Below are 11,494 nucleotides of genomic sequence, written 5' to 3'. Positions count from 1 at the left end.
CATTTAAAGTACTGATTATTCTCTGAGCACTGATGCTGCACCTCGTGAATTCCCCTGAATCACGTAGAGACAAAAGCTGTGGTCATAATGTCTGAATGTTGAGTCTAGTTTGGGGTTAGAGGAGCGCGGACATTTTCCCCGCGTGCATCATCATCATCATCATCATGTGAGGCCTTTGCGATGGTGACTATTTGTAGTTTTGATCTTACATAAAGACACAGATTAATTTCCTGCATTAAGAGTGTAAATTTGTTTTTGAGTTTGAACTGTGCAATACATCCAGTGTATTAAGTCAGACTCCATAGTGTATTATATGCTGAAGTGTGGATAGTGTGAATATGTCAAACCGTCGAACCAAATATCTCTAAATCAATAAAATTTAATGGGGATGTAGGATGTAATATGTCTGTTTTTATCTTAGTGTCAGGGCAGTGTTCAGGTTTACTTACTGTATCTGAAGTTGGATCGTTCTCTCCACCCATGAAGCATGATTTAATTCTTGCAGTTTGTCCAAACATTTTTTTAAAAATCATCATATTTGAAGACACACGCTTCTCCTGGGGCTGCAACAATATGCCGGTGTGTTTGTTTGTATTAATAACTGGTGAGAGTGGGTGTGCAGAGAGGTGTGGTGTCCTGTGCAGGGCTCAGACACAGTGACAGCTGTTCTACCCCACACTGCTCTACTTCTTCTGAGAGTGAGGTGGCAGCATTGAGTCACAGCTCCAGGTCCATGAACCTGGTGCCTCTGAATCTGTCAGTGATTGTCTGACGCCTGACACCAGTCCACTGTGTACTTTACACTTTACTGTTGGTCTGTCTAGTCCTCATCCATAACAATCAACCACAGCGTTTAGCAAATGATATCAAAGTAAATACAATAATATAAAACCCAAACACCTCAGTTCAGCTGTGAACTGTTGATATTAAACTGCATTAAACTAGAACGATCTTCAGCACACTGCACATACATTTCTTATTTGTATCTTAACCCGCTTTTAACTGAACTCAAATCATCTCATTATCTAATCCAAAAACTCAACACCTATAATCCTGATTGGTTCTGAAATACCTCAACAAGAATTTTCCTCAAAGACCTGTCAGAAAGTTGTCTATCAGCCCTGGACTATTGAAAGAAAATGTGATTTTAAAAAGTTGCCAAACATCAAATGCTACAGTTTAAATTTGTAATTAAATCTAACTTTTGTCAGCGCATGAACCCGAAGCTGCCCGGGCCCTTTGAGAGGCCAGAAGACCAGGAATTATGTGTCGTGCCTGATCTGCTGCTAAACTAAGGGCCACAGCTTTGAGAAACACTCTATTAACAGCACTAAGACCCCCCATAACCCTCTCTCTCTCTCCCTCTGTTTACCCCCTGTCTTTGGGCCTGTGAACGTCAAGCATGGCTCAGAGTGAGACCCCCCCCACCCCTCCCCTCCCTCCTCTTACCTCCCATCCACCTCCCCCTGAGCTGCCGCCCCATACTGGCTGCTGGCCTTTCCTGCCGTCTGATCCATATTTCAGAGGCGGCAGTGGTGGCACTGAGGGGGTATAATCCAACATTAAAGCAAGGAGGCCTGGGCTGAAAGCACAGGCGCAGGTTCACAAGGTCCTGGAAATCTTCAATTTCAATTTCCGCAGCGTTTGCAGTGGCTTCCAAGGTGCTGGCGTAAGTCTCAGAGTTTTGGCGAGAGTGCAGGTTTCAGTGTGGGCGAGACTTTTTCTTCAGGAATAAAGAAAGAAGGGCTGACACTGCACGGTTTAGTTGGCAGGGAGAGAGTCAAACTAACACGACACAGGGAGCGAAAGGTCAATTAAAAGGTTGGTGCACTGTGATCACGGGTAAACAAGTGGCAATCAATAGTAATTTATAATGGAATTATATATATACACTGATATGAATGTATATTTTTTCCTTAAAAAATATCCAATTGGCTGCAGCTTCCCACATTTCTTAGAGGAAGGAAAAACTTAAAAGATAATTTCAGTTTCAGATTGAGCTGATATCTGATTAAAAAGATATACTGAAAATAAACTTTATAAAAATCTTGATCAAGCCTAAAAGTCAATAAAGATTCTGTGAAAATGTAAATTAAACGTTCACATTTGGTCACCTCTACGCGCTCGCCCCCTCTTTTCCCCCTGATTTTTTAACACCAGCATTAATTAGTTTCAATGAAAAAGTCTCCAATAATAAATGACTATAATGACATTTATTTAGTTCCCAAAAAATATATTCTTTAAAGACAAATTCATATCCTGTATTTACAATTTTCCAAGGTTTCCATTCACAACAGAGGAGGCGAAGAAGAAAAAAAAAACATAGGACATAAAAAGAGAGATACAAGCAAATCGGTGACAAAAACAACCAACTCTTTTGCATGTAGAAGCTAAACAGTAATACTATGACAGGGTGCCCTGCCAGCAAAAAAACAAAAGAAATAGAGTTCTCAGTTAAATAAAATTACTCCTTTTTTCTTTTTCTCTTTGTCTTTTCATAATGTTGTTGTCAGAACTCGTTGTGATGCTGTCCCGTGGTGAGGTCTGAGAAGAGAGGAGAAAAAACAAACATGTCAAATAAATGAAAATGTCCCATTGGTTTGAAATATAGAATCAGATTTTTATTTATTTTTTAAAACGCCCACATTTCCATTTATATACACATTTTAAAATAATTAACCAGTTCTGATTTCACTTTTTAAAGATCCTCTGTCACCATGTTAATCTTGATTTATGCAGATTAAAAAAACAGCAGAGCTAAATTGTTTTATGTCTTTTCACCCTCCACTTCATTCATGATGTTGCTATCAGCGTTTCCTTTGACATACATTAGCTGCATTCAACTGAGGGGGCGTGAATAAATGGCGGCAGATTATTTAAATGACATAGGTGGCGATAACTCAGCGTTGTTGGGGAATGGGAGTTCTGTGTGTGTGTGTTGGTTGAGGGGCTGGGGTTGGTGTGGGTGTTTGCGGGGGCAGGATATATTAGACTGCTGCCTGACGAGGCGTTAAAGTGTGTGTGTGTGTGTGGGGGGGGGGGACTCAATCACATGATTTATGTGCTGAGGTCTGCCTCTCCCGCCCAGTCAGGTGTAACAGTGTTTACCTCCCCTTTAAGGTTCATTTAGCAGAAGACATGTGGAAAGAAATTGAGGTTGATAATGTCTTGATGCCAAATTGATTTGGAATGCATGAGGTTACCTGTCAGTGATCAGCTGGAACGGGGACTTCAGGGAGTCAGGCCTGTGGTCGCTCTCCTCGTCTGTGAAAAAGGAAAAAGCAATGTGTTAATTTAGATATTGGTGTTTGCAGTTATTTTCCAATTTTTAATTTGATAATTTCCTTTTTTTGGTCTGTGTTTAATTGCTTTGTTGTAGTTCTGGGTGCCAACTACGCAGAGTAGTAACTCTACTGAGGCCTGTTCAGTAAATAAATTAATTGCAGAGTGTTGCACAGTTAATGAGCTGCGTACCATCTCTTTTTGGACTGAAGCTTCCTGACGACTCTATGTCGCTGTCATCCTCCGTCCCCGAGGTTCCAGGACCCGCCGCCGCCGCCGGTCGTGCGTCATGACGCGCAGCCGGCACCGCACCGTGGAGAGGCAGGTGTCCGGCCGGCGCCCCGCCGAGGAGCGACCTCATGTTCAAAAGAGAGTTGGCGTTCAGAAAAGCCGCGTTGGCCCAGTTGTGCAGCTTGCCAATCTGGCATGTATATATCCCATGACCCGGGAGTAAGGCCGGGTGGCCGGCGGAGGCCAAAGCCGGATGATGCGCGTGGGCCGCGGTGGAAGGTTTGTGAGAGCTGTCGGGGGCTGTGGCGGTCTCAGCCAAGGACCAGATTTTGGGTTTGCTCTGTGGTGGCCTCTGGCACTCCTGTCTGCTGGGAGAATGATCCACTGCGAGTTTGACAACAGACGGTTTATTATTGAGGGAGAGCGCCGCCTCCACTCCTCTCAGGCCCTCCACTGAAAGCGTCCTGCTGCTCTCCGAGCTCTTCGGCTCCGAGGCCTGCTCTCTGGCGGACAGGCCCGCCTCCGCCTCTACTTTCCCGGAGCTCTGCTCCTCCGCTCGCTGCTCCTCGGGTCTCTCGATATCCACAGTTTCCAGATCGATTTCCTCGTCTTCGTCTTCGTCGTCGCTGCCGTTCTTGCCGTGCTCGTCCTCGTTATCGCTGCTGAAGATGCGGCCGTCTCTGTCCTCGGCGCTGCGGCCCCAGGTTACCTTGTTCTCCTTCTTCAGGCGTCTGCGGGCGTTTGCGAACCACGTCGACACCTGGAAAAATAACAACACGTTTTTCACACATTGTAAATCAGATGCACTGGTTTGGCTTTGCATGGTTGAAAAGAGTGTGAAATAATTGAGTATGCAAAAAGCTTCACTAATTTCCCTAATTCGTTATAATTAGTGGAGGAGCTGTGAGATAATAAATGTCTGGAGACTTTTTATTCTCAGGGGGACAGACAGTTTGACTTCAAAGTGTCAGTCACAGCTGCTGAGTGTGATGGCATTACATAAAGTGTGTTATATTGTTCATGTGGTGATCAGTGTGGACATATGACCTGTAAAAAAGAAGTGTTTATTTCCCACTGTTGACTACTTCTTATTATGGCCTGGTTTTGATCATGCCAAATCATAACTGACACACACACACAACCCACCTGTGTGAGTGTCATCCGGGTGATGATGGCCAACATGATCTTCTCTCCTTTGGTCGGATAGGGGTTTTTCTGGTGCTCCTGCAGCCAGGCCTTCAGGGTGCTCGTGGTCTCCCGCGTGGCCGTCTTGGCCCTGGACGGGTCCCCGTACGGGTACTGGCCGTACGGGTAGAAGCTCTGAGCGGCGTGGACAGGCAGCGAGGCTGGGTGGGAGCCCGGGCTCTCCTTCAGCTCGTACTGGGAGCCCTGAAATGTTATTGGAGAGAGAGAGGTGGCAACTTGTTGAGCGACTCATCTTGAACTTATTTCCCCTATAGCTGAAACCTCAGAGGATGCCTTAAAAAATGACGTTTGATTTATTATTTATGAAGCAAAAAAAAAAGTTTTTAAAAGTTCTTAAATGTCGTTTGAATTTGACATTAGATAGTCTGTTTAACATGAAACAAGGAATTTGACATGATTAAGGAAAACGTCGTTAACTCATAATTTAATTTTCTAAAGTTTCAGCTTTTTGAACTAGGCTATATTTGAATATTTCTATTTTTGTTTGGCTGCAACTAACAAATAAGCAATAGTCTACTATTAATTTTTAATCAGTGTGCTATTAATTAATAAGTATGCTATTCTTGTTCATGCATAATGCACTCTCTTCTATCAACACATAGGTAGTTACTTTATTATATTTATTTATTGTTAATTATATTGATTATCATATATTATTTATAGAAAAAAAGATGTATGATCCTAAAATGTTAAACTTTAGTCTTGTGCTTCCAAACATGATTAATCTCACTGTATAATTATCCAATATTTTACCATACACACCTACACACTGAGTGAATAGTTAAACAGACAATAGGCGGATGTAACGTAGCCTAATGATAAGGCTTTTTATTAACGACGCTACAATACACAGATGAGCTGATATGTCAGCCTCTTTGAGCCACTGGCTAATTTCCTATTATTAAACTATATAGATGAAGATCAGTCTGAGGTCATTAACAGCTGAGCGGCTTCATCCTTCAGTGAAACAAGTAACAACTCTCACCATCTGGGATATGAGGGCGAGGTCTGTGGCTCCGCTGTACGGCAGAAAGGCACTGTAGTTGTGAGCCGCCCATGGGCTCCCGTACATCCCCAGCATAGAGCCGACAGCCGCGGCGGTAGCGGACGAGCTCACGCCGCCCTCGGTGCCTCCTTCCCGGGCAGAGGCCGGCCGCTCGCCGCCGTACACCTCATGGGAGGCACTGAGGAACTGGGGGTACCCCAGCTGAGGGAAAGACATGTCCGGAGAACGCGTACTGTAAAATCTCTCCCAAAGTGAAAGTCACACAACAGCAAGAGGAGGCAGGTAAAAAAAAAAAAAAAAAAAGGAAAAAAAAAAAAGAAAAGCCCAAAAAAAAGAGAAAGTAGGAATCCCCAGAAAGAAGAAGAGGAAGCAGACGGGGGTGTCTAAATCACCAGAGTCCCCCTTTTTAGAAACTGTCAAGCTTCTCTCCGCTGACCCGGAGTTGTGTCAGAGCCGCAGTTTGGCACCTCGAGTGCGGAGTGATGCGTGTGTCTGGCCGCAGGAGCTTCTGGATGTGGAGCTGACTGACTGATTGGCAGCCTACTTAAGCACCAAGCTCCTCCTATGCCCGGGGCAGGCGATTAGTGCATTGGTTAGCCTAGGTCGTGTGTATATGTGTGTGTGTGTGTGTATGTGTGAGTATGTGTGTGTGTGTGTTGGTGTGTGTGTGATCTAATTTCTGCAGTCTTCACTACAGAGGGGGGGAAACGTGTGAAGTGTGTGCATGTGTGTGTGTGTGTTTGCCTTTTTGTGGTCAGGGTGGATTCATCTAACAGATGCACCAGCCACACTGTGAAGATCTTATTTCTATTATACTGAGAATATGCAGGAATTAAGATGAAATGCACAAATGCACCCATTAATATTATTAATAATAAGACCAACACGCGGAAGAATATGAGCAACTGTTGCACTCTGTAGCATATTTTAGACGTCTTTTTTTTCTTCTTCTTTTTTTCTTTTTTTTATCTCCATGCCTTGACAGCTGATCCGCAGGGTATGCCGGGACATCCTGGCCAGCAGATGGGCCGGGAGGCATCGATATGGTCGGGCAGATCTTGCGAGGAATGTCGGCGATAATCGACGGAAGTCAGTGGAGCATTTTTTTTTTTTTTTTTTTTTTTCAGAGCTCCGAGATAATAAAAGGAGACTGAGGGTAATGACAGAGATCGACGAGGATAAGAGATAAGCAGAGATGTGCAGCACACAGGAGCTGTGGAGTGGAAAATGACAGATGTTTGCTGAGAAGAATGGAGTACTGTACTCTGTCAGGCCCAGGTAGAAAGTCACTGATGTAGCAGGACAGGTTTGATGTCTGAAAAAAAAAGTAGAAGTGTAAACTTTATATATAAATGCAAGAGAATCTATTATTTTTATTTTCATGTGGGGGGAAAACTGTAAACAGGAAAGTGATATGGAAGGATGAAGACTGACGTCTCCCCATTGACAGGCTTAACTATCAAAACAGCAGCTCTGCTTCAATCTTCTCCTTTGAACACACACACTCGCGCTCATAGCACACACACACACACACTGTCACACACACATGCACACACTTGGGCAGTGCTAATGAGGTTGAGCACCCTGCGCCCTGCTCAGTGGCCCTGTGGCCCTCTTGGGTTCCCTCGGAGGTTAGCTGTGTAATTACTCCATCCCCATAAATACAGATTCATCATTTCACACTGGAGCCCCTGATGAGCTTGGCTGAGCTGAGAGAGAGAGAGGAAGAGAGAGAGGGAGAGGGGAAGGGGTGGTGGAGCGAGGGAGGGAGGGAGGGAGAGAGGGATGGAGGGAGGGAGGGGGGATCTAATGATTTAATTACAGTGCTTAAAGCCCACTCTGGCTAAGTGATGGTCCTCTCTGTCTCTCTCTCCCTTCTCTTCCCTCCTCAGCGCTGGCACCTAGAGGGCTTTACTCATGAATCTCAAAGCTGTTTTCCTAAACACATATTATGACGAGCGCACCGCCGCAACCGCTCCTGCTTCTGCTGCTGTGTGTGTGTGTGTACACAAGTGTGTGTGAGAAACAGAGAGAGAGAGATAGAGAGAGAGAGGATGCTTAATCTCCATGGCATTTTAAATGGCCTTCATGGAGAGCGGCTCTATCCTCATTGCCAAGGTAAATGGAGCCAGGGGACTCTCCATTTCAGCTCGATAAAAGAGCAATGTTAAAGACCCTCACCATTTCCCTCTCTCTCTCTCTCTCTCTCTCTCCATCCCTCTCTCTCTCTCCCTCCCTCTGTCTCGTTTCTCACTTAAAATTAATGTTTTTCTCATGACAGGGGAGGGAAACGAGACATATCCACCATCTAATAGGATAATATAGCCCCATTCACCACCACCTCCTCCTCCCCCTCCTCCTCCTCCTCCTCCTCTCCCTCTCTCTCTCTTTTCCCCTCTCTCTCTCTGCCTCTCTCTCTGCCTTTGTAGCTGCCTGATTTCCATAGTGTCTCTGTGGAGAGGCAGTTAATGAATTCCTCTGAGCTGGAGAAAGGGGGAGAATGGTTTGGCGGTTTAGAGAGAGAAAGAGGCAGGGATAGGGGGAGGAAGGCTTTGAGCTATGCCATTCAACTTCACAGCCTCGGCCTGCTTGTGCATTCACCGCATGTGTGTGTGTGTGTGTGCTGTGCGTGCATGTGTGTGTCTTTTAACATGAACCTGCTAAGACTACCAAATATTTAGACTGGCCTCAGACCTCTTTTTATGGCGACGGTGGATTGAGGGATCTCAGGAGGCAGCTTGACTCTATTTGAATCCCATTCGCTGCTATTAGCTTGGCCCAGACAAAGGAATAACTTACCACAGGAAACATTCGAATAAAGTCCCACAATCCACTTGCAATGGCCATTTCCTCCTGGGTAATTTGCAGTGAAGGTAAGACACCCAGAAACGCTATGAAGCAGATTTTTTTGTTTTTGCAAAACACTTCAACAAAGGAGACGGGGTAGCAGCGCAACAGCGATTAATAATTGGCTTATTTGGAATCCATTGAGACAATTGGCAAGAACTCAGCTCTGGTGTGAATTTGCAACAGTGATTACAGGTTCAAATGAAATGATACATTAAAATCTCATGAGTATGGCATCATCATCTACAGCAACAATTAAACGAAGGAATGACAATTTCAGGATCAGTTATTCCAGTAAAGTATCCTGCTCTGATACTTTGACATTTTCAGATTCAACTTGTTTACTGTTAGAAGACATCTATACGATGTCTCTGTGTGCAGTGGACACACTGCTGGAAAACACTTTAGCTTAACCCAGCTGCTGTAGGTGTGCACCACAAGGGGAGAGGTCGAACCACTGTGAACCCAAAAGCTGTTGTTGCTGACTTTAGCCACAGGTTAGCTGTTCTGTCAGGAAGATGGACGACGTGTGAACGTGACAGCTTCCTTCTGAGGACAGGACCACTTGAAGTGCTGCTCGGACACCCGCCGACACTGAGGTTTTATCAGTCAGTAAACACCTTCTATTGTTTCCAGCCCATTTTAAACAGAGATCCCACTATGTTGAAGCAAAGAAGACGCTCATTATGCCGACTCTGCTTGTTTACATCGAACCAAACAAAAGCGGCATATTGCCACCCCCATGTGTGATTTTTAGATGCTGGCGTTGTGAAATCAAGAGGATGAGTTGGATGCTGTCCCTTTTTGCACAAGCTCCTTTCATACAGCCTGTTCAATGCTACAGTCAACCGTCCTGCTCTGCAACACCAAAACCCAAGATTCAAAGCTTTTTAGACAGACCAGCGAACCCCTTTTGCACAGTGTAGACGAAGACGGGCCTCATACGTCCACATGTCTTCAATTTACAGATAATCTGTAGTTGAGAGCTGAGTCACGAAGGTCATGTAAGAAGTCATTTATCTTCATCATATGTGACACCGGACATTAATGTGACGTCACAAAGTTGACATAAAACTCCATCTCTGTCTAACTGATATAGTTTTGTTGACAACTAAAATGTTGTCGTTACAAAAAGTGAAACTGAAGGTGGCGTAGGACCTTATCCTGACATGTACTGACCTGATCAGAACCAACATTCAGCCAAATGTCAGCATTTAACAAAGTTGGTGGAGAGCTGCTGTCTTCTGGGTTTCCCTTTTACTACCCTCACTTCCAAAGCACCACGATTACCATGTCAATGATCATCATGTAGCATGCAAACTGAATATATTTTTTCCTGTAACGTGCTAAAGACACTAAATTCTGTGGTAAAAAAAAAAAAACATTTTCTTGGACTGTATGATAGATATATTTCCATGATTTGATGAGAAAACCTTTTCATAGTGTTTCTACTGCTTTCCTGGTGCAATTGTTAATTTCCTGAAAAACATGGCAAAGCAAGTCTGGCCACTCCACCACTGTCAGGGAGATGACACACGATCAGAGCTGATAAGAAGCAAAATGAAGCCACTTCACTTGTCACATTTCTTCCCCATGATTATTATTTTTGGTTAAATCTATTGTCCTTTCGAAGGGCTTTGTGATCAGTTTCCAGGATGTCGAGATTGCGGAGAGACCAGAGGGAGGGAAGGAAGAACAAGCAGCAGAGAGATAAAGAAGGAGAAAAAAAAACCTGCCCTCACCTACTTGACAGCAAAGATAAGCAGTGATAGATTCAGCTCTGACCTGATGTTAAAACAGATGGATCACTCTGACGCATAACAGATAAGCCTGCCAGCCCGAGGTAATACATCCAGCCACCCAAAGTTTTACGATCCATCACACCGAGCTGGTACTTATTTTATCACTGCCTAACACTTTTTTAATCACTGTATTTGACATGCAGCAAGATGTCATTCGTAGTCTTAATGGCTTATATCGCCAATTATATCAGTAGAAGTGTGACCTGACAGCCACTCGCCTGGAGATGGATCCTGTTGCTTGAACATTTTGACCCAGAGGGGAAACACTAGACAAAGAAACTATCATTAGCAATTAACGGGCGTGCCAGCGTTTGTTTGTTAATAGCTCCTTTTAGAAGTCCAATGGGACTCATTTACAGTGGATGGGACTGATAACAAACCCTGACCTCCGGCAAGGGTCACTTTGAATCGCTCGAAATGCTAGCCCCGCTTGTGAAACTCAACTGTGTTGTCCCTTTTTTTATTGTCTGATTGTGGCTGAGAGCTGCAGTTAAATACAGTTCCATCATTCCCCATAGAGAGAACGATGAAAACAAGCGATGTTCAACAAGATTGCTGACTGAAAAAAAAAAAAGAAAGGTGGATTCCCACCTCCTCCTCTTTACAGAAAGCCTCAGCGGGAGGCTTTTCTCATGGCCAGGCATCTGATTGTTTTCTAAACGGATTATTAACTCTTTTGTTACAGTAGGGGTCACTTTAATGCTTCTTAGGGCCCATTAGCATTGCTTTAAAGAGCACACACACACACACACATACCCACACACACACACACACACACACACACACACACACACACACACACACACACACACACACACACACACACACACACACACACACAGATTGCTGTGTTCAAGGATTTGGCGTTTCTTGTCTTTGTTGTTCACAGTGGGAGCGGAATGATACCGTTATAATGCTGTTAAAGACAATACCTCAACTTAAAAGGGGGAGTGTGAGGGATGGGGTGTGTGTGCGTGGCTGTGTGTGTGTGTGTGTGTGTGTGTGTGTGTGTGTGTGGGTTGTGATGAAAAGGTGCCCTTAGGAAGACCAGTAAGCTTAATGCAATAGTGCTGACTTCAATGGATACCTCAAAGAGAAGTGGCATTACACAGTCCTCTCC

At 44.4% G+C, this 11,494-nt stretch overlaps 1 protein-coding gene across 1 annotated transcript; it reads right to left on the bottom strand.

Moving 5' to 3' along the window:
• Positions 1–2,495: 2,495 nt before the first annotated feature.
• Positions 2,496–5,941, bottom strand: irx1b (iroquois homeobox 1b; the record flags this gene model as incomplete). Its single annotated transcript, XM_083981691.1, has 5 exons — positions 2,496–2,544; positions 3,204–3,264; positions 3,475–4,273; positions 4,660–4,902; positions 5,705–5,941. The coding sequence occupies 5 exons, from the start codon at positions 5,939–5,941 to the stop codon at positions 2,496–2,498; spliced, it is 1,389 nt and encodes a 462-aa protein (XP_083837817.1).
• Between the last annotated feature and the right edge of the window lie 5,553 nt (positions 5,942–11,494).

The sequence above is a fragment of the Trachurus trachurus genome, assembly GCF_905171665.1.
Source record: "Trachurus trachurus genome assembly, chromosome: 11".
Taxonomy (NCBI): Eukaryota; Metazoa; Chordata; class Actinopteri; order Carangiformes; family Carangidae; genus Trachurus; species Trachurus trachurus.
Note: the sequence above shows the minus strand (reverse complement) of the source record. Positions and strands in the feature narration are given on the sequence as shown.